Source organism: Eulemur rufifrons, chromosome 21 (assembly GCF_041146395.1).
Source record: "Eulemur rufifrons isolate Redbay chromosome 21, OSU_ERuf_1, whole genome shotgun sequence".
NCBI classification, from domain to species: Eukaryota; Metazoa; Chordata; class Mammalia; order Primates; family Lemuridae; genus Eulemur; species Eulemur rufifrons.
In genome coordinates, this window is record NC_091003.1 from 5,856,296 (window position 1) to 5,879,761 (window position 23,466).

Sequence of the window (23,466 nt, forward strand, 5' to 3'; positions counted from 1 at the left end):
TCGCAGCTGCCGGGGCGACGGGCCGTAAAGCTACAGGTCGGAACGGGGGTCACGTGCCCAGAAAGAGGCCGGGAGCGTGGCTGGCGCGCCCCCTGCTGGTCGCCGGGGCAGAGGCACCGCGCGAGGAAAATGGCTTTCCTCGTCTTCATCTCATCCTTTCCTCCTCTCAAACTATCCTTCACCTTCCCATGGCGCCATCCCCTGAGAAGCTGCAGCGGCCAATACTGGCGATTTTGATTTTCCGAAGGCTTGGCAAGGTTAAGTGAAGAAGTATCAATTCTTTGATAAAATTCTCTTGTCCAAAAGCAAACTAAATTTCCAGGTATCGTACATGCAATACACATCTGTCCTGCCTGCCCCCTCGCCAGGGCACCACATGCTGGATAGAGAATTTTAGCTAGCTGGGATTAAATATTATATAGATTACATTATCTTGCTCTTCTTATCACAAAGCATTTCTGAAAAACCAGTTTGGGTAAATCTATTAGGATCATTCCCCGTTCAAAGTGACTCTCAGCTAATAGAATCCCACAGAAGACCACAACAGGTGGCCATCCTGAGGTTTTCACAGAGAGGCCTGCAGGAAGCCAGCCAGAGGCAGCCATGCAGAACATTCTTCGCTGCTATCATTTTAGAAGAATGCAAACCATTCTCCCTATCCCCACCACCATGCCTCAATGATGGGAAGTTGATTAATACGCATACATCTCGAAATTTAAAAAAGGGATAAACTGGGTGGTGCAAGCTGTGTTTATTATAGTCTGAGACTTATAAAAAGAGATTGGAAAACACTCGGAATTAGAACATGCAATTTAAACAGTAAACATTGGTAACCACAGCAAGTCTGTGGCTACAAGAGGGGAATACACATGGCTGTATGGCTGGAATACACACTTTGAGGGAAGACGCTCCACAGGAAGGCTTTCAAGTTGAGCATGAGAACCCACAGCTGGAAGCACACACCAATACTGACTCCCATCAGGGCCGGCTGGAATCTGCACCTAACCAGAGCAAATCCAATCCCAAGGAACACAAGCTTGCTGGGCAGAACGTGCCAGACCTCCTCCAAAACAGAAAGTGGTGTGCAAGAACTGGGGAAATAAACACTGTGATACTATGAAGAGAGGAAGAAATGCAGACACAGCATCAGTAGGAATCACTGAGACCCATTTCAACATCCTAAGAGAGAGAGAAAATAAAAGGAAGAAGGAATAAGCATTTTCAAGAGGTCTGATCTGCAAACACTGCGAGTCCCCACCAGCAATGTTAGGCACACCTTAGCAGTTTACAAGATAGTGCTGCTCTCGGGGCATGGCCAGGGGGTTCAATAATAGAAAGTCAAATTAGAAGCTAATCTGCAGTGCTTTTTATTCCAGAAGTGAAAGAAATGAAAGCAGCTTGCTGCCCTCTGGTGGGTTACTGAGAAGGTGCCAACACCACGCTGGGCTACACAGGAGCCTCCTGGATTTGCTCTTTCTCCAAACGGAGCTACTGGGGGCCCTAAGGGCCCAACTGCTGAGGGTGCATGGAATTGTTTAGCAATTTCTGTAGCCACAGCAGCAGTGCTTCAGTGCAAAGACAGAAGTTGGTCAAATCTTGACTTCAGCACAGTTGCTTGCTTGTGTAGCCCAATTTTCTATGAGGATGTTCTGTCTAAGCTTTGGTCTGAGAGGTTCAGAAATTCAGTTGGGGTGATAACTTGGTCATATCAGCACTGTAAAACTGTGTTTACTTGAACAAAATAAAACAAAACCCTAAAAGAATAGTTATATCAGCACCTGCCAGAATAACTCCCACCCACGTGCCCACAAGCCAGAGAATTCCCATTTAGGGCCAGGGCCTAATTTTCGAAAGATGCTAAACACAAATCAAGTTTTTAACAATGCCTTAATCCAGAGAGATTACACGGTGGGCCACAGCGTTTCCACCACCTAGAAGTTCAGGCTTCTGGCCTCTTCCAGATCCTTATGCTTCAGGGAAAGGAGAGAATGAGGAAATCTCCACTAGACCCAAGTCCAGGGCAAGGGAAGATGCTTTCCTGTTAATGTTTCCCAGGGACAGTCATCTTTGCAGAGGAATAATGTTGCAGCTGGAAGAAAATAAGAAAAGGAATGGCATAAATGTGGTGGCTCCATTCAGGAAGGTCAGAGGGTGGGTCCTTCTGGCTTTTCATCTACATTCTTTCATTCTTTTAAGCAAGTGCCCATTAAAGAACCAGAGAGGCTCTTAGGAGAGACACTGGGGCTCCCTCGGCCTCTAGACCTGCAGTCTCATTCCTATCACGAGCACTTACCACCAGTTCCTACACACTCTGGGGAGTCTCTAATGTCCCCCTAGCTTTCGCCTCCAGCTTCACATCTAACACACACTCAAATGATGCTCCAATGTGAAGGAATGGAAACAGATACTTTACCCCAGCAGTCCTTTTCCTGCCCAGCGTGTTGGAACAAGTCTAAGCTGGTGTTTCTCTCCCCTGCGGATCACCATCACATTCAGGGACTTCTGAAAAGTAAGTAGGATCATTTCAAACTCAACTCCGTTAGTACTCAAAGAGATTCAGGCTAAAATGCTCAGATAGCATTTTTCACCCATCAAATTGTAAAAGATTTTTATTTTAAGCATAACCCTGCTTGGCAAGAGTGTGGGGGATGTGGCACTCTTGGGGCAGCCGGTGATGTTGCAAATTGGCATCGTCTTCCTAGAGAAAAACATGTCCCCCCTCTCCCCAAAAAAATATCCTTAAAAAGTGCATATAAGAAAAAATTTTACAAGGCCAGGCTTAGTGGCTCATGCCTGTAATCCTAACATTTTGGGAGGCCAAGGCGGGAGTTTCACTTGAGGTCAGGAGTTCAAGACCAGCCTGAGCAAGAGCGAGACCCCATCTCTACCAAAAATAGAAAAAAAAAAAAAAATTAGCCAGGCATGGTGGCACATGCCTGTAGTCCCAGCTACTCAGGAGCCTGAGGCAGAAGGATTGCTTGAGCTCAGGTTGGAGGTTGCAGTGAGCTATGAGGATGCCACTGCACTCTACCCAGGGTGACAGAGCAAGACTCCATCTCAAACAAACAAACAAACAAACAAAAACCAATACATTTTACAAAAGTACAAGATGACATACAAATGAAGTATTCATTCTAGGACTATTTATAAATTCAAAAACTGAAAATGCCCAAAACGTCCATCAATAAGATATTGTTCAAATACAGTACAGTGAATGAAGTGTTTGTAAAAACAAAACAAAAACAAAACCAGCAATGTATGAACCCATTTGATTATATTTTCTAAAAGGACATATGTGTTGCTTTGTGCAAAGTTTTCTGGAAGAGTATATAAAAAAAGCCTGTTAAGAGTTGTTACTTTGAGAGAGAAATGTCAGTAGTTTGTAGTAAGAGAAGAGGAAGATATTTACTTTTGGAGAGGGGGCAGACTGTATTTTTTTTTGTTTTGTTTTTTAGGTTTTCTGAGACAGAGTCTTGCTCTGTCACCCAGGCTCATAGCTCACTGCAACCTCCAAATCCTGGGCTCAAGGGATCCTCCTGCCTCAGTCTCCCAAGTAGCTGGAACTACGGTCGCATGACACCAAGCCTAGCTAATTATTTTTTTCTATTTTTTGTAGAGACAGGGCCTCCTTCTTGCTCAGTCTGGTGGTCTCGAACTCTGGACTCAAGTGATCCTCCTCCCTCGGCCTCCCAGAGTGTCAGGATTACAGATGTGAGCCACTGCATCTGGCCATATGTTTTTTATTATTAAGGAATCCACTTCTGTGACTGTCATGCAGCCCAGGCTGAGTTAACAGTGACGAGTTCTGGAGGTAACTTCTCTCAGCCTCAACTGAAAACCCAGACTCATGAGGTCTCAATCTCTGCCCTCCTGTTCCTGGCAAATGGCAACACCAACTATGTAGGAGGTTTCTTCAGAAGAGAAAATGATTTTATCTTCTCAGAAGACAAACCCTCCACTTTGCTTTATGAGGCAGATAGCAGCCCCAGCCCACAGCCAGGCTGGGGCCTGCGCAGGCCTCAATTACTGGGTTTTTTTTGAGACAGAGTCTCACTTTCTTACCCGGGCTAGAGTGAGTGCTGTGGCATCAGCCTAGCTCACAGCAACCTCACACTCCTGGGCTCAAGTGATCCTCCTGCCTCGGCCTCCCGAGTAGCTGGGACTACAGGCGTGAGCCGCCATGCCCAGCTAATTTTTTGTTTCTATTTTTAGTAGACTGGCTAATTTTTTTTTCTATTTTTAGTAGAGACGGGGTCTCGCTCTTGCTCAGGCTAGTCTTGAACTCCTGATCTTAAGCAATCCTCCTGCCTTGGCCTCCCAGAGTGCTAGGATTACAGGCGTGAGCCACTGTGCCCAGCCTCAATTACTTTTATATATTTCTGTATCATTAATTTTTTTATCTATGTGTATGTATTACTTTCTTTAATTAAAAAAATTAAAGTGAGGGGGAAAACATACCAAACAAAATTATAAATTAAAATAAGATGCCATCAAAATCTAAAACTTTTATGCATCAAAGGACACTATTAATAGAAACACAATCCACAGAATGGGAGGAGATATTTCAAAATCACTCTGACAGGTCAACAACAAAAAAACAAACAACCTGATTAAAAAATGAGCAAAGGACTTGAATAGCCATTTCTCCAAAGAAGATATACAAATGACCAAAAGGCACATGAAGAGATGTTCCACATCACTGATCACAAAAGAAATGCAAATCAAAACCACAATGCGATACCCCTACATACGCATTAGGATGGCTGTTATTAAAAAGACAGAAAACAATAAGTGTTGGCAAGGATGCAGGGAAACTGGAATTCCTTGTGCAATGCTGGGAGGAATGTAAAATGGTATGGCAACTGCGGAAAACAGTATGGTGGTTCCTCCAAAACTTAAATGGAGAATTACCATATGACCCAGCAATTAAATTTCTGGGTACATATGCAAAGAAATTAAAGCAGGGACTCAAACATATATTTGTACAACCATATACACAGCAGCATTATTCACAATAACAAAAAGCTGGAAGCAACCCATGTAAACCCATGTATCTATCAACTGATGAATGGATAAATAAAATGTGATATATACCTAACAGTGGAATATTATTCAGCCTTAAAAAGGAATTTCTGACACATGCTATAACATGGATGAACCCTGAGGACATTATGCTATGTGAAATAAGCCAGACACAAAATTCATACAGTATGTATAATTCCACTTAGATGAGGTCCCTAGAGTAGTCAAATTCATAGAGACTGAAAGTAGAATGGTGGGTTCCAGGAGCTAGGGGAGGAGAGCGGAGAGTTAATGTTTGGTGGAGACAGGCCTTCAGTTTGGGAGGGTGGAAGAGTTCTGGAGATGGATGGTGGTGATGTTTGCAGAACAATGAGAATGTACTTAAAGCCACTGAACTGTACACTTCAAAATGGTTAAAATGGTCAATTCTATATTATGTATATTTTACCACAAAAAATTATCGCAGATCTATCAATGTAATATCTGAATCTTAAGATAAAATAAAGCATGAGGGAGAAAAACCCAACAAGATGCCATTTTCTGACAATACCACAGTTGGGGAGGGGTAAAGACAAGCACTTCCGTACGCTACCTGAGAGAATGTGAACCAGCGCAAGCTTCTTGGAACCCTGGCAACACCTACCAAATCTGCACATGTGCACTGCCCTTAACCCAGCAATCCCACTTCTGGATTTATGACACAGACTCTCCCACCACAGGCAAGGATACTCACCACACCATTGTTTGTAATGGTCAGACACTGGAAACAGCCTAAATGACCAGTATGGGGAGCTGGTTGAATAAAAGACGGTGAACCGAGCCGTGGAGCATGGTGGGATCATTAAAAAGCACGGAGGTCTGTATGTACTGACATGGAACTCCCTCCGAGGAAGGGGGAACTCCAGAGCAGTATGTGGACCAGGCCTTGTTTGTGTCTTGTCAAAAAGCAATTGTTGCCGACCTCCGCACCCACACCCAGAAAACGTGAGGGATACACTCGTGTGCTTCCAGTTCCCAGAGGCCACCCTTGACGCGCTCGGTCAGGTTAAGGCCTATCTATTTTACGTCCTAACGTCTCTCTGATTTGCCCACTTCCTGCCATCTCCACCCCTTTGGTCAAAGCCACCACCATCTCTTGACAGGGCTGCTAACACTGTGTCATCCCTCCAACCTGTTCTCTACTGAGCATGCGGAGAAATCTGCAAGGCACAAAGCTTCTTACATCTGTCACTCCCGGACTGGAAGTATGCAGTGGCTCCCCACGGCTCCTCAGCAAACGAGAACAAAATCTTTCCTAGGACCACAGGCCTGGCCTTGCCTCCTTCCCTTCTCCCCAATCTCCCCTGCTCTGGGCCCCAACCACCCACCTTGGAGTTCTTTGACCCTCCCACCTAGGGCCTATGAACGTGCTTTGAAGGCTCTTCTCCCCCCCAGGCTCCCCCAAAGTCCCCAGAAACTTCTATATGCACCTAAGGGTCACACCCTCAGGGACACTTTCCTTCAATCCCAAGCTAAGTCAGAACCTGTTATTTACTCTCTGAACCCTCTCGCACTTTCTTTCCACAATGCTCGTCAGTGTATAATGACATACCTCTGATTAATACCCGTCTCCCCCACCAAAGTGCTCCCAAGGCAAAGACCCTGTTTGTCTGTTTCAGTCCCTGCTACAGCCCCAGGACCTGGCCCAGGACCCAGCATAAGCAGTGAAAGGCACTAAGGGAGGGAGAGAGACACAGTATTTATTTTTAAATACTTTTGCACTACGTGATATTTTTTAAGGATAAATACACATTATATTTATTATTGAGATATAACTCACATACAATAAAATTCACCATTTTAAAGTATACAATTAGGTGAGGTTTAGTATATTCAGACTTTAATATAAGAGGGCTGTCTGGAAAGTATCCAGCCATGTAACTGTTCTCGTTGTGTTAACAATGGCTGGAAACTTCCCGGACAGCCCTCGTGTTTGGTATATTTAGTATATACAACCACCACCACTATCTAATTCCAGAACATTTTCGTCACCCAAAACGAAATCTGTCCATCAGCACTCACTTCCCATTCTCCCCCTGCTCCCCGTAAGTCCCTGGCAACCACCATTAATCAACTCTCTGTCTCTGTGGATTTGCCTTTTGGACAATTTTATATAAATCGAATCATATATGTCACCTTTAGTGTCTGGCTTCTTTGACTTAGCATAATGTTGGCAAGGTTCACAGTATGTATCAGTGCTTCATTCTTTTCTGTGGCTAAATAAAATATACATTGTTTTTATAATAAAGACAATATTTATTTTAAATTAACATTTTTTCTCCTGAAAATATATGCATTTGATCCAGAAACTCCACCTTTAGAAAGTTAAAGAAACACAGATTTATCTACATGAGTGTTAATCTCCATAAAACTGGAAACTACCTAAATGTCTCACAATAGAATACTATGGGTTTTTTTTTTTGGTTTTTTTTTTTTTAACTCACAAAACAGACAATGGGAACCCAGATCCTTGCTTCTCAAGCTGGGTTCTGGTTCCAAGAGGACCCCTAGGTCCCCCGAGGGTGTGAAGTTCAGGCCAGGCAGACTGGGCCTCACAGCACACAACCTGCTCCCCCCAGACCAGATATCAGCTTTCATCTGCCGGATATCTTGGAATTCCCCATGCAATTTCCTATGAAGAAAAGTCTCTGTTTGCTTAAAAATGTTGAATGACTGCTTTATAGACCTGCAAAGCAGCTGAGAAATATATTTAACTAGAAAAGACAGATTAAAAACCAGTAGCTTACGGCCGGGCGCGGTGGCTCACGCCTGTAATCCTAGCACTCTGGGAGGCCGAGGTGGGCGGATCGTTTGAGCTCAGGAGTTTGAGACCAGCCTGAGCAAGAGCGAGACCCCATCTCTACTAAAAATAGAAAGAAATTATATGGACAGCTAAAATTATATATAGAAAAAATTAGCCGGGCATGGTGGCGCATGCCTGTAGTCCCAGCTACTCGGGAGGCTGAGACAGGAGGATCCCTTGAGCTCAGGAGTTTGAGGTTGCTGTGAGCTAGGCTGACGCCACGGCACTCACTCTAGCCTGGGCAATAGAGAGAGACTCTGTCTCAAAAAAAACAAAAAAAACAAAAAAAACAAAACCAGTAGCTATTATCAGCTATACTAGATAACAAGGGCCACTACACACTTCCAGTTAGGGAGTGACAGATGTAAGTAGCTATTATCAGTAATCACCAAAAACTGGAAACAGTATAAACGTCCCTCACTGGAAAATAGATAAACAATCTGTGGGATACCTACACAGCGCAGTGCCACTCAGCAGTAAAAAGGAACGAATTACAGATACATGCAACAACGTGGAAGAACTTCAGACTCTATTACGCTGAGTGAACAAGGTCAGTCTCAGAAGGCAGTTTCTGTTTCTATGACATTCTGGAAAAGGTAAAACTACGGGGATGGAGATAGACGGTGTTTGGGGGTGAAGTTGGGGGCAGGGGTTAACTACAGAAAGATGTGAGGCAATTTCAGGGGGTGATGGAACTGCTGTCATCTTCATCGTGGGGGCAATGACACACTATACACATCTGTCAGAGCTCGCAGGACTGTCTGCTAAAAAGGGTGGATCTTGCTGTAGGTAAATTATACCTTAATAAAACAACCAGCAACTCTTTGCACTGGTGCACGAGCAGACTTTCTGGAAGGACACACAGCAAGAAAGTGGCTGCCTCTGGAGGAGAGGAAATGAGCTTGGAGGGAAGAACTTTCTGCTGTATGTTCTTTCGGTCTCTTTTTACCCCACGTGTGTATTTCCTCTTCCAGAATTTAAAAAAGAGATATATTTACAAATAAACCTGTAATAATGAGCCCAGACAACTGCAAAGTTTAAAAGTAGATGCATCAAGGCACACAAGAGAAATGAGTAAATTGTGACACATGAGCGTGCTGGGGGAAAAGGATGAAAAATAGAGACTTTGGATGAACATGACACAATGAACCTACCTCTGCGCCACCTCCGGACACCTCACTGAAATGCTGATGGAACAACACAGGGACAGCAAAGGGATGAAGCCACAAAGATCAAGAAACAAAATGGGTAGGGGGGATACAAAGATGAGCAATGGCAACAAAATAAAAAGCCTGGCAGGGCGTGGTGGCTCACGCCTGTAATCCTAGCACTCTGGGAGGCCAAGGCAGGAGGATCACTTGAGCTCAGAAGTTTGAGACCAGCCTGAGCAACAGTGAGACCCTGTCTCTACTAAAAATAGAAAGAAATTAGCCAAACAACTAAAAATAGAAAAAATTAGCCGGCCTTGTTGGCGCATGCCTGTAGTTCCAGCTACTCGGGAGGCTGAGGCAGAAGAATTGCTTGAGCCCAGGAGTTTGAGGTTGCTGTGAGCTAGGCTGATGCCATGGCACTCTAGCCCAGGCAACAGAGTGAGACTCTGTATGTATGTATGTATGAATGAATGAATAAATAAATAAACAACTTTTTTTTTTTGGGGGGGGGTTTCCGGTAAAGACCGGAAAACCTGCTAGACAAATTCTAAAAGAGCTGTAACACTAATAAATAAACAACTTGAAGTGACTAGATGTGTGGTAACCAAACAAGTAGAGAAAATAGAAACCTATTATGGTGGCTTGAGAATCCATCCAAGAACTATTTGATATTTATCCCTTCAAGAGGTGAAGCCTAATTCTCCTCCCTGAGTATGGGCTGGACTTAGTGACTCGCTTCCACTGAATAAAGCAGACATGACAGTGTGTGTCTTCAGCAATTAGGTCAGAAAGGCGCTGCTGTCTCTTTCTTGCTTTCCTGGGTTGCTGCCTCTGGGGAAGCCAGCTGCCATGTTGGGAGGGCGCCCAGGAAGCCCATGGAGAACCCACAAGACCAGGAACTGAAGCCTCCTGCCACATCCATGTGATCGGCAGCAGGTTTTCCAGCCTCGGTCAGGCCTTCAGATGACTGCAGGCCCTGCTAATATCTTGACTGCAACCTCATGACACAGCCTGAGCCAGAACCTCCCAGCTAAGCCACTGCTGGATGCCAGACCCTTAGAAACTATGAGAAATAATAAATGTTTGTTGCTTTAAGCTGCTAAGTTTTGGGATGATTTTTTTTTTTTATTATTTAAGTATACATTTAATTGGCTAAGATTTTTTTCTAGTAAATTCTCTTGTCTGAGGAGAATTCTTTCATGGAAGGAGGCAGAGTGAATGATTGAAGCACATTACTTGGTTGAAAATATTACTTTCACGTTACACGAAACTGCAGCACATTAAATCACTAGCTTCAAAATCTACAAATTCCAGGTCACTAGAGTCATTGGAGGACAACTGATGCTTTTGAGTCTGGATAAAGAGGAGATGTCTACTCCTATTTCCAGGAATATTTCTGAAAGACTGCCATCAGCTCTCGTTTGCAAAGTCTCATCGATTTGAGACTTCATCCTTTTTTTTTTTTTTTTTTTAATTTCATCTTGTTATGGGGGATACAGAATTGCAGGTTACATACGTTGCTCCTGTACCGCCTTTCCCCCCAAGTCAGAGCTCCAGGAGTGTCTGTTCCCCAGGTAGTGTGCGTTGCACCCATCATGTAGGTATATATCCCTCCCTTCCCCACCCCCTCTTCCTGAGTCCGCACCTTCAAGCGTTACCAATCCCCAAACAGTGCGCAATGCACTCATTGTGTAGGCATACCCCCATCCCCTCCCCCACCCCCCACCTCAGTCTGATATCCAATTGGTGTCGTTCCCAGATTTGTATTTAGGTGATGATCAGGGATTGGGATGATTTTTTTTACTCACCAAGAGACAACACATACATCCTTTATGGCAAGGACTTAAAGGGAAGCTGACAAGGAACACATGGATTCCTTCCAAAGAACCCCAGAAAGGCTCAGAACAAAAGACCAATGGAACAGAATAAAGACTCCTACTAATACAGAAATTTGACATGTTACAAAGGGGGCAATTTAAATTAGTAGATAAAACATGAACTATTCAGTAAGTGGTACCAGCACAACTGCTACCCATTTAAGGAAATTAAGTTTGGTGCCCTGTCTCACATCATTCACAAAAATCAATTCCGGATGAGGTATATACGCAAGAGAAGTGAAAAAATTATGTCTACATGAAGACTTTTATATGGATGCTCATCACAGTATTATTAGTAATAGCCAAAAAGTGGAAAAACCCAAATGTCCACCAACTGATGAAGAGATAAATAAAATGTGGTATATCCATAAAATGGAACATTATTCTTTTTTCTTTTTTTTGAGACAGAGTCTCGCTTTGTTGCCCGGGCTAGAGTGAGTGCCATGGCATCAGCCCAGCTCACAGCAACCTCAAACTCCTGGGTTTAAACGATCCTACCGCCTCAGCCTCCCGGGTAGCTGGGACTACAGGCATGCACCACCATGCCCAGCTAATTTTTTCTATATATATTTTAGTTGGCCAGATAATTTCTTTCTATTTTTAGTAGAGACGGGGGTCTCGCTCTTGCTCAGGCTGGTCTCGAACTCCTGACCTTGAGCTATCCACCTGCCTCGGCCTCCCAGAGTGCTAGGATTACAGGTGTAAGCCACCGCGCCCGGCCTCATAAAATGGAACACTATTCTGCCTAAAAATGAGTGAAGTTCTGATACACACTACGTGAATAAACCTGGAACACATTAGGCTAAGTGAAAGATGTTAGTCACAAAAGATCCCATTTATCTGAAATGTCCAGAATAAGCCATCCACAGAGACATAAAGTAGAGCAGTGGTCACGAGGGGCTGATGAGTATAGAGGGAATGGGTGGGGAGGTACAGTGATTGCTAATGAGTACAGGGTTTCTTTTTGAGGTGAGGAAAATGTCCTAAAATTGATTGTGGTGATAGTTGCACAATTCTATGACTTTACTAAAAACCACTTTAAATGGGTGAATTGTATGGTATGTGAATTATATGTTAGCAATAAAACTGTTATAAAAATAAGAGAAATAAATTCCAGAGGGATTAAAGAACAACTAAAAAGAAAACAGTAAAAGAACTAAAAGAACTTCTTGAGACAAGGTCTCCTCTGTTGCCCACACTGAAGTACAGTGGCCTGACCATAGCTACACTACAGAGTACTACTGATACGGTTTACTCATATACTGTTTATCAGGGTATAAATCAGTAAAAGCTTTTCAAACTACCTATTAAAATTTTAAACCTGCATAGCTTAGAGCCTGTAATTCTACTTTCTGGTAACTACCTAGAGAAGCACCCACTTGTGTGCATAGTCATTCGCAAGTAGACACGACCGTTCACACTGGCATAAAACTGCAAACACCAAAATGTTCACTGATAAGGCAGTGGACGAACTACACTCTCTTCACACAACAGAGAACCATGCAGCAGTGAAAAAGAACAAGTATGCACCAAAATGAAAAGATCTCCAAGAAACACTGCTAAATGAAAACAGGAATTAGGAAGCAGGAGAGGGGAGTTTTAGTTAGGGTGGCTAGCAAAAGCCCCGCTGAGGTGTCACTGGTGTAAAGAAGACAGGGGTAGAGGGAAAAGCATTCTAGGCAGAAGGGACAGCAACTGCAAAGGCCCTGAATGGGGACTGTGCTGAGGAATAGCACTAAGAAGGCAGCAAAGGCCTCAGCAACCTTCCCTGGCCCCAGCGAGTCCGGGGATATTAACCAGTGCAGTTGGTCTGTCCACTGCCTTATCAGAGGACATTTTGGTATTTCCAATTTTATGCCAGTGTGAACAGTCACGTATACTTGTGCCTGACTATGCCAGATGCCAAGCGCTATGATCTGAACATTTGTGTCCTGCTCAAATTCATATGTTGAAACTCTAACCCCATTGTGATGGTATTAGCGGGTGGGGCCTCTGGGAAGCACTTAGGTCACAAGGGTGGAGCCCCCATGATGGAATTAGTGCCCTTATAAAAGAGGCTCCTGGGAGTCCTTCCCCTCTTCTGCCACAAGATGACACAGCAAGAAGGTACCACCTATGGACTAGGAAGCAGATACCAGCACCTCGATCTTAAGATTTCCCAGCCTCCAGAACTGTGAGAAATGAATTTCTGTTGTTTATAAGCCACCCAGTCTATGGCGTTCTGTTACAGCAGCCTGAACAGACGAAGGCACCAGGTAGCCCCCAACTCACCCCCTCGCTGTGCTGCACCACAGTGCTGATGTTTTGCAGTGAGTGGAAGTTTTCGGCGTTGACAGAGCCAAACTCCACAATTTCATCATCCACTAGCAGACCCTAAAGAGAGAAGAGAAAATGGAGAATCGGGCTAGAGATTTAATGTGCTTCTGGTGTTCTTTACCCTTCAATACCCAATTTAATGTCAAGGCCAAGAGCTTGTTTTCTACAGGGCAAGCTCGAAGCAGAGAGGTCAGGGATTTAGACACTTCATGCAGGACGGGGCAGTGGATAATTGGGCCACCTCCTCCTGCGGGTTCCTTCTAGGGCAGATTCTAGTAAAGGTGGCCAGGTCTGCCCCATGTGTGACAGCTGGTGGTTGCGGAGGCCTTGAGGAATGTGGGATAAGCCAGATGCTACTCTCTGAGGCCCTGGTCCAGGTTCAAGGGTAAGAAGAGGCAGGACAGTCTGGGACCATTTTATTCAGCAGTCAAAACTGAGACAAGACAAACACTTGTCCAAGAAGCCCCCAAATGAGCAGCCACAGGCACAAGGCTGACCCAAACTGGAGTGACCCTCTCATTCTAGGTCCTAAGGAGGACACAGACCACCACTCACTGATCCCTTTAACAAGTATTTGTCGTGCGTGACTAGCACTGTGCTAGATGTTGTGGACACAGTAGTAAATAAAACAGAGTTTATGTGTAACTTACAGTCTTGTGATCATTAAAGAAGATTGACAGGACGTGGATTTAGGACCCATTTCCCCATTAGGAGATACGTATCCTGGTACAAGTGACTTCAGGTCTTTGAGGCTTTTCCTCATGGGTGAAACAGGGTCAAGATTAGTACCTACCCCAGAGGGTGGCTGTGGGATTAAATTTAAATACATGTCCACAAAAAAACTTGCACAAGAATGTTCACAGCAACATTATTCATAATAGTCAAAAAGTGGAAATAATCCAAATGTCCATTACCTGGCAAATGGATAAAGAAAATACAGTATAGCCATGCTGTGGAATATTATTTGGCCATAAAAAGGAATGAAGTTCTAAAGTTCGTGCTACGATATGGACGAACCTTGAAAACACAATGCTAAGTGAAAGAAGCCAGACAAAAAAGGCCACATATTGTGTGACATCATATATAGGAAATGTCCAGAATGGGCAAATCCATAGAGACAGAAAGTAGATTAGTGGGCCAGGGGCTGGGGGGCTGGGGGGTGATGGCAAATCAGTACAGCGTTTCTTTTTAGGACAGTGAAAATGTTCTGAAGTTGATTGTGGTGACAGATGCACAGCTCTGTGAATATGCTGAAAGACACTGAACTGTATACATACTTCAAATGGGTAAATTTTATGGTATGTGAATTATATCTCAATAAAGCTGTTACTTTTTTTTAAAACATACCAGGTAAGATACATAACTCATTTGGCAGGGTGCCTAGTGCAAACGGCAGCAATTATCATTCTCAATTTTATTATTCAGTGCCCAGCTAAAATGAGCCCCAGAAAGACATCCTCTTTCCCTCTCCTGGGAAATTTAGCATCTTCTGATGCTGAGAATAGTTCTGAACCCCCCCCCGTGTAGTTAGCAGCACCCCCCCCCCCGCCATGTAGTTAGCAGCCAAGGCTGACCCCCCTCCAAAACCCTGGCCACCAGAGCAAGGCTGTTTATGCAGCAGGCCTTGGTCAGCGTTTGCTGAATGAGTAATTGAACTTGGAGCTCCAGCATGGATAGAGCAGGTCTGTCTTCCCACACCCCCCGCAAAGGGCCCTGGATTACCGCAGTGCTTGCTGGGGAGCCGGGGCTGATGCTGTTCACTTTGGCGAAGCCCTGAGAAGTGCCGTAGCTCATACTCTGCCCCAGTTTGTGGCTCATGGCCTCTTTCTGGGCTTCAGCCATGTCCCGGGCCTGCTTCTGCTTGTCACGAGCGTGCAGCTGGTGTAAAGCCTCCTCCACCTGCTTCATCACCGCCTTGTGGTCATTCTGCAAGCCTGGGAGGAGAACCACCACGTCAGAGGCCAAGGGAGATAGCTCAGGACACGAGACTCCCATATTCATTTGCTGAATATTTAACAAGAGCTTATGACATGCCAGACATAGGGCTAGTGGCCAAAGACAAACCCGGGACCAAGACTGAGGACCTACCCTCATGGCTTGCAGTCCCTCAAGGAGAGCAGCTATGGAACAAGTAATTACGATGACATCTGATGACTGTGGTTAGGCCTAGCCAGCGGGGGAGCCTGACCTTGCTAGTCTAGGAGATTAGGGAAGGTTCCCAAAGGTAGTGTTGTCTCAGCTGAGACCTGAAAGGTGACCAGAAGGACGGTACCGTTCAGCCGAATCCATGGCCATGAACTCAAATGCATACAAGGGGCCAGCACGGTGCTCATGCAAATGAGTGATGTGGGCTAGGCAGAAGAAAGATCACATTTTTCTCTTAGATCTTCTAGAAGAAAAAATGATGCATAAGCCTAGTATAACCTGGCTGGGGACACTCAGGCTAGAAGAAGTAACAGGGAGTTAGCCAAAGGGGAACCTTGCTGTTGGGCTCTTGCCAACTGCTGGAGTTTGGAAGGGAGAGCCAGTGTCACCAAATCTTTGATTTTTCTAGAAAAGCTGAAAATTGGGAGCCATTAGGTGAAATCTTCTGATTTTTCAGTACTGACAGCTAATTCAAAATGTTGTGAATCACCATGCCAGGTGAACAGATCATGTATGCAGGCCAGGCCAGCGCAGCAGCTGGCAACCTGATAGCTTTTTTTTTTTTTTTTTTTAACTAAAAACAACTTTCCTACTGCTCTGAAGTCCATATCTTTATTCTAGCTGGTCACTCACAGAATCCCCTTTGAGGAGTTTCCAAGAAAGCCCGAGCAGACTAGCACTGCCAGCCAGTCCGTGGCTAGCGTCCATGGGTCCAGGGCCTTCGACTGTGGGCCTGCTGGGCTACCTGACCTCGCTCCTCTGCCCCTGTCACTTTGGCACATAGATGAGGCCCTCAGGCATAACAGGACTCAAGGACTCAATCCACAGGAGCAGACACAAGAAAAGATCCCAGATTTGAGTAAGAGGAGACATATACCTAGGGAGGAAGATTTAAAATGCTGCCAGTGGACAGCATGTGATAACTCTCTGACTAGAAAAGCAACCCACATGTGACAAGGTCCACAAGGGTCCCTAGAATCTCCAGCAATGCCTGGCACATCGTAAGGACTCAATCAATATACAGCTGTTGGATAATAGAACAAATGACTTTATTTATAATATATTACAATTCTAATTAAAAATTCAAAAGTTTTTTTTTCTGAGATGAAATGTTTTAGCAGTATATTTCAAAAACCAAATTCGCAATTGTGACAAGTATACCATACTAATTTAAGCTGTTAACAATAGAGGAAACTGGGTACAGAGTACAAGGCACCTTTCTGTATTATTTCCCTAATTTTTATGTAAATCTGTAACTGTTCTAAAAAAATAAAGTCTACTTTTTAAAAATAAAATAAACTTATGATAACAGTGTTTCAAAAGAAGACCAATAAGGAGGAATTGTTCAACCAGATTCTTATGTGTAATAAAGTCATTAAGATGATGGGATATCAGCATCCAAAGAATAGATCAATGGAAGAAGATAAAAAGCCCAGAAATAGACCTAAGCATGATGCAAAACTCAATACGTAATGCTGCTAGCATTTCAAATTCAGGGGGAAAGAATGGACTATTTAACAAATAGTGTTGGAACATCAGGCTAACCATTTTGAGATAACAAAAGCCAGTGCCCTGCCTTGCACTATAGGGTGGCACTTCTCAAATTTCACCCCGAGTCCTCACTGCAGGAGCCAATGGGCTGCATCCCTGGAGAGGCTAGAGGTTTAGCCAAAAGCCCCAAATTTCCCTCAAGCGTGATTGTCTTAACATGGTTTTCCCCTACTCTGTATCTTCCTATTTGCTTTAATGTAAAAATGAAATACTTCTTTTCCCAAAATCTTCAAGGAAACATGATGCTCTAAGTTGTCGTCCCCAGTTTCAGAAGCAGGGCCTTACACCCAAACACGCTGCAGACGGGGTCAAGATTCAGAAAGATTAAACAGAAGTCATTAAGTGAAAAACACAGGTGATAAATTCCCTTCTAAGAGGACTCTGTGGTAGAGATTGCTGGCAAGGTGAATCATGGCCCCCAAAGATGTCCACGCCCTGGTCCCCAGAACCTGTGAATATGTGACCTTACATGGCACAAGGGACTCTGCAGACGTGATCAAGTGAAGGACCCTGAGATAGGGAGATGATCCTGGATTATCCAGGTGGGCTCAATGTCATCACAGGGATCCTTTATAAGTGAAAGAGGGAAGCAGGAGAATGAAAACAAGAGCTGTGACAACAGAAGCAGAGGCTGGAGAGATGCAGAAGCTAGAAGAGGCAAGGAAACAGGTTCTCCCCTAGAGCCTCCGGAAGGAACCAGCCCTGCTGACACCTTGATTTTAGTCCAGTGAGACTTCTCACTTCCAGAACTGTTAGATAATGAATGTGCGTTGTTTAAGCCACTAAGTCTGTGGTCATTTGCTATGGCAGAAACAGAAAATGAATACACGACCCAATCTCTACTCTCTGCTAGTTCCTTATTTAAAAACAAATAAGCACACAAAAGATTTAGGACAGCAACATGCCTGCAGTGGAGTACGTTCCCTATCTATTTTTGTAGGCAGAGGGGCCTAAGAGGGGAAAAAACAGAAATCCCTGGGTGCAGTGGCTCATGCCTATAATCACAACACTTTGGGAGGCAGAGGTGGGTGGATCACTTGAGCCCAGGAATTGGAGACCAGTCTGAGCAACATAGCAAGACCCTGTCTCTATAAAAAATAGAAAAATTAGCCAGGCCTGGTGGCGCATTCCTGTAGTCCCAGCTACTCTGGTGGCTGAGGCAGGGGATTTGCTGTAGCCCAGGAGTTTGAGGCTGCAGTGAGCTATAATGACACCACTGCACTCCAGCCTGGGTAACAGAGGGAGACCCTGCCTCAAAAAAAAAAGAAAAGAAAGAAAGAAAAGAAAAGAAGAAACCAGAATTATACAATCCTAGAGTCTAGCCTATTTCCTTGGTTCTCAGTCTGTTGATGGAACAAAGAGATAATCCCATCAAGGCAGAAGGCAGAAGAGAGGATGGCAGATAACATCAACCATTGGTGACTTCATTTATGTGCCTTTAACATACCCCACCACATGGCAGAGGGCCATCCCCCAACAGGGCCACTCACAGATGATGTTGTGCCTGGCAGTGCGGACTTGGTACAGGTCCACGTCTGACCGGGGGTAGCCTTCACAGTCCACCAGTGGCTCATTCATCCCAATTCCTCTTTGCTGGAGGGAAGAAACAGGGTTAAACAGATCTCACAGGTATAACATCCTCAGGATGCCTTTCCCCAGACCCTCTTCCTTCAAAGTCATAAGAAAGGTGACAATAATGAAAATCACCATATATTGATCACTTAGCACAGACCAGGCGCTCTACCCACGTCCTCACAACTACCTTCTGAAATGGGCACTAATTTTTATATTAATTTTTAATAGCACAAGTAATATATGAATACGCTCTCCTTTTTTGAAATCAGAACAGTGTAGAAAAAAATAATGACTCCTTTGAGCATCATCCCCAAGCCCAGTCTCTTCCTAAGCTCCTCCAAGCCCTCCTTCCCATGGGCAGCTAACACCTGGCTGGTGGCCTTGGAAGCTGGAGGGGAGTGAAAACCCCAAGGAGCACCCAGCTGTGGCAAGATTTTGAGTCTTCTGAAAATATAAAGATCTAAAAGGGCTTTCAAAGAAGCTCTTCATCCCCAGGAGGATATGCTGATACTACTTGTTGCCTCTGGGGAGGACTGGGTGGCTAGGGGACAGGGGTGAGAGAGAGACTTTTCGCTTTACATTCTTTTGCAAGTTTTCAGCTTTGACCATGGGAATGTGTTCCCTATTCAAAACAATACATTTGTTTTAACTTAACACTTTAAAGACATAAGTCAGAAGATGGTACATAAAAGCAAGGCAATATGTCGAATGGTATAGGGCAGGGGCTTTGCAGTTGGTTAGATTTTTGATGTGAATCCAATTCTGCCATGTACAAACTGGGCACCCTTGGCTAAGACCTTCTCTCTAAGCCTCAGCTTCCTCAATTATGAAATGCGGACAGTAGCACTCACCTCCCTTCCTACCTCATGCAAGAACCAACGAATTCACCTACATAGAGTACTTAGCACAGTGCCAGGCACACAGATGGTGCAATGGGTTGAAAAGTAGCCCCCAAAAAGCTATATCCACGTCTTAACCCCCAGAACCTGTGAACAGGTTTTGATTTTATTTGGAAAAGGGGTCTTTGTAGATGTAATTAAGTTAAGGATCTCAAGACAAGATCATCCAGTGACTGGTATCCTTGTAAAAGAAAGGCAGGGGGAGATTTGGAACACAGGGACACAGAAAGGCCATGTGAAGATGGAGGCGGAGATTCAAGTTATACAGCTACAAGCCAAGGACTGCCAGCAGCACCAGACACTGGGTGAGAAGCATGGAACAGATTCTCCCTCACAGTCTCCAGGAGCTAACCACGGTGACACCTTGATCTCAGACTTCTGGCCTCCAGAACTAGGAGAGAATAAATTCCTGTTGTTTTAAGCCACCAACTTTGTGGTAATTTGTTACGGTGACCCTAGGAAACTATTAAGCACAGAAAGTAATAAATGGTGGTTGTAATTATTAGTCAGTACAGAGACAACCTGCCCAGTGTACACATTCACTTTTTCCCTTCCTTTCTAGAAGCCTCTAGGTTACACCCAAACCTGTCTCCCTAACACAGGACTCTCTATAGATACTGCAGAAACATACCAGGGCCCAAACACCTATAGCTGCCTCCTGCCTTTCCACAGAGACTAAGAGCTCACTAGCCTCCGAGAATTAATACCATGTAAGATACTGCTTCCCAAAGGGTGGGCCCCATACCACTGGCTATTCACATGCACGGCATTAAACAACTGAATCTAAAATATGTATTCCTTTTCCAATTCTCTTCGATCCTTCAATAATCAAGAAAAAACTCTCCATTTGGTGCTGGTCTTTATGACACCCCTAGATTACTTGCTGTCTCTGGGACTCTCCATTTTTTAAAGTTTTATTGAGATATAATTCACATACCATACAATATTGACACATTTCAAGTGTACAATTCAAAGAGTTTTAGTCTATTTACAGAGTTGTATAACCATTTCCACAATCAATTTTAGTATATTTTCATCACCACCCAAAAAGAAACCTCAGACCGATTAGCAATCACTCCCATTTTCCCTCTCCCCTCATCTCCTGGCAACCACTGTCTCTATGGCCTATTCTGGACATTTCATTTAAACAGAATTAGGGAATATGCGATCCTTTGTGACTAACTTCTTTCACTTAGCATAATGTGTTCAAGAATTATTCATGTGTATAGTATGTATTAACACTTCATTCCTTTTTATTTTTTTTTTTTTTTAGAGACAGGGTCTCGCTATGATGCCCAGGCTAGACTCTAACTCCAGGCCTCAAGCAAATCTCCTGCCTTGGCACCCCAAAGTGCTGAGAGTACAGGCCTGTGCCACCACACCCTGCACCATTTAAAAAAAAAAAAAAAAAGAAGAACAGAGCAAGACTTAAGGCTAAAAGTCTTCAACAAGCAATAGTAACTAGCTAGAAGCAATCAACATACTGAATCACCTTGAGAAGCATTTTTACCTTCTATTTAAGGGGAGAGATTCTAATTTCCCATATGTAGTAGAGCTGCAAAATTTCCCTTTAAAATAAATTTATGTAAGTAAAAATGGTTCAACTTAAGGAAAACCATCAAGGGATACAACATCCTGCTTGTGGTAGAAAAGTAACTAAAGTTTGAGAAATTGCTGGTAACTTGCTTGAAAGCACAAGTTCTGGATATAACAGCCCTGAAGTCTGAATCCCACTTTGTGACCTCCCCTTTCTGAGCTTCAGGGGCACATACTAACTTCACAGAGTTGTTGTGAGGATTCATTATAAAACACACACACACACACACACACACACACACACATATCCCACCAGCACCCTTCAGGTATATAGTCGGAACCCTGTAAAATGGTTCCCTAGCCTCATATGTATTCCATCCCACCCACCATTAATTGGGTGTAATTAATTTACTCTTCCTCTGCAAATTGATTTGTGGTTTTCCACTAGCTGGCATAAGAAAAATTGTATCAGTTTTGGAGCCAGACAGACCTGGGAACCAAACTCACTGCTTCTACTTCCTAACTACCTGACCCTAGGCAAGGGTTTGCCCCACTCCCGGCCTCCCGTTTCTCCCTTATACCGTAAAGATAATGAGCCTTACTTGTCACTCAAATAACGGTCCTTAGACCACTAGCATCAGCATCGCTGGGAGCTGAGAGAATCTGCTCTCCCACCTCAGTCAGAATGTGCATTTTAATAAGATTCCCCAGGTGATTCACATACACACTTAAGTCTGAGAAGTTTTGATGTAAAGTAGGTAGTAAAGCAGACGACACCTGGTAAACCTTCAATAAGGACCCATGATAGTGGTGATTATCACTCTGCCTCTGCAAACATACTACCCCTGTGACCTTACGCAGGTTTAAGTAACAACTCAGTTTCCTCTTCCCCTAAAATGGAGAAAATACCAGCATCCACCTCAAAGGGTCGTTGCGAGGATTAAATGAGCTAACCAACGTCCTGCACTTCAAACAGCGCCTAGCGCCCCGCAAAGTCTCCACGACGACTTGCTAGACAGCAACACGGTACTAACCGTCCTCAGCTGTTAACGTTCTTTGCCTGAACTTCTTGCTGCCGACAGAGGCCGCAGTTGCGGCGCCTTGGGCCTCCCGGGGAGAGAGAGCCATAGCTAAGCGCCCAAGCAGAGGCCGCTCCCGCCTCCCAGTCCTCCCGGGTCGGAGCGCCGGGTCGGGGCACCAGGTCAGGAGGCCTTGGGGCGCCCACCATCCCCGCCCCGGAGGCCCGAGCCCACACTCACGCTCTCCAGCACGTCATAATTGGCCTGGATCTGCGCCTCGATCTCCTCCTTGCGCCGCATCAGCTCCTGGACGTCGCTGACAGTCACCGCGCCGGCCTTCAAGGAACCTCCGCTGGGCCCATCTTCCGTGTCAGACATGGTGGACGGCAGCCCGCGGTCCCGGACGCCAGGCTCCTCGGCTGTGGACGCCTGAGGAGACTGGGGCTACGGCTCCGCCCATGGGCCAAAACACCGCAGCCGCCCGCGAGCGCGAGGAGACGCGAGGGGCGGGGCCTCGGCGGGAGGCGGGGTCGTCGGAAGCCACACCTTGCTGGAACACGTGGGCCTGTGGTGACTCGGCAGGGGCAGGGTGCCGAGGAATGGATTCCCGGTCCCCTCACCACACACACACACAATCACACGCACACGCGCTAGGGGAAGGTGTCGCCCTAGCTGACTGATTTTCCTCATTCGTTCAACAGACAATTATTGAGCGCCTACTGTGTGGATGTGCCGCAGAACACTGCGTGGCTCTCCAATTCAATTCTTCACATCTACACGACCCTTGAGGATTTACAAAATACATTCAGGTTCCTTATGCCCCATTTTACAAACCCAACAAAACTGGGTTCATGTCCCACTCTTGCCATTTACTGCAATCTGCGTGATCTTAGGCAAATTACTTCACTTCCCCGAGCCTCAGTTTCCTCATCTGTAAAATGGAGCAGTATGTTGATAGCAGCCTGTCCCACAGAGCTGGCCTTCTGCCAACCAGTATTCCCGGAATGCCTCCTATGTGCCACGCTTCTCTAGGTGCTGGAGGGGAGAACAGCTGTGAAGTACTGTGCTCAGCGCCCTCAGGTATTGAGCACTTCACGGTAATGTTTGGTGAAAACAATAGTGATAATGACAATGGCAATAATAATAATTCATTGAATACTTATTATTAGGGTTATTATAAGTCCCCACTTGACAGCTGAGAAACCCATCTCAATAACCAACTTGCCCAGCTAGAAAACCGTGAAGCCAAAATTCCAACCCAGCTTAACCAAACAATCAAACTTAACATCTTAACATGCGCCCCTAATATTTTGCACTGGAAAGGACATAACGTCACCTGTATAGTATCCAAACATGTTTGCCCTGAATCTCATCATGGGGACACAAATAAGATAAATCCAAAGTGAGGGACATTCTTCAAAACAACTGGCCTGAAATCTTCAAAAAGGTCAATGTTGTGAAATACACATGGGGGGTGGAGCTGGCAATTGCCTAGATTAAAGAAAGCTAACAAGATGCAATAGACAGCCGTGG

General features: G+C 44.8%; 1 protein-coding gene and 1 non-coding gene across 3 annotated transcripts; both read right to left on the minus strand.

Annotated features, from left to right (window-relative positions):
• Positions 1–717: 717 nt before the first annotated feature.
• PSMD9 (proteasome 26S subunit, non-ATPase 9) lies at positions 718–22,394 on the minus strand. Of its 2 annotated transcripts, XM_069497632.1 has the most exons (6): positions 22,174–22,394; positions 18,395–18,497; positions 14,931–15,142; positions 13,164–13,265; positions 2,414–2,502; positions 718–2,089 (listed from the first exon to the last, which is right to left on the minus strand). In XM_069497632.1, the coding sequence occupies exons 1-6, from the start codon at positions 22,309–22,311 to the stop codon at positions 2,062–2,064; spliced, it is 672 nt and encodes a 223-aa protein (XP_069353733.1). In that variant the 5' UTR covers positions 22,312–22,394; the 3' UTR covers positions 718–2,061. The 2 variants fall into 2 exon arrangements, with proteins under 2 accessions (XP_069353733.1, XP_069353734.1); XM_069497633.1 differs by lacking the exons at positions 14,931–15,142; positions 18,395–18,497.
• Positions 9,521–9,582, minus strand: LOC138402004 (U7 small nuclear RNA). The gene has a single exon (XR_011236595.1). It is a non-coding gene; the product is annotated as a U7 small nuclear RNA (small nuclear RNA).
• Positions 22,395–23,466: the final 1,072 nt, after the last annotated feature.

Coding starts and splice junctions, on each gene's coding strand:
- PSMD9 (XM_069497632.1), bottom strand. CDS start 22,311: ATGTCTGACACGGAAGATGGGCCCAGCGGAGGTTCCTTGAAGGCCGGC. Junction 18,498..22,173: donor ATTATGACGTGCTGGAGAGC/GTGAGTGTGGGC, acceptor TCTTCCCTCCAG/CAAAGAGGAATTGGGATGAA. Junction 2,090..2,413: donor GCAGGAAAAGGACTGCTGGG/GTAAAGTATCTG, acceptor ATTTTCTTCCAG/CTGCAACATTATTCCTCTGC.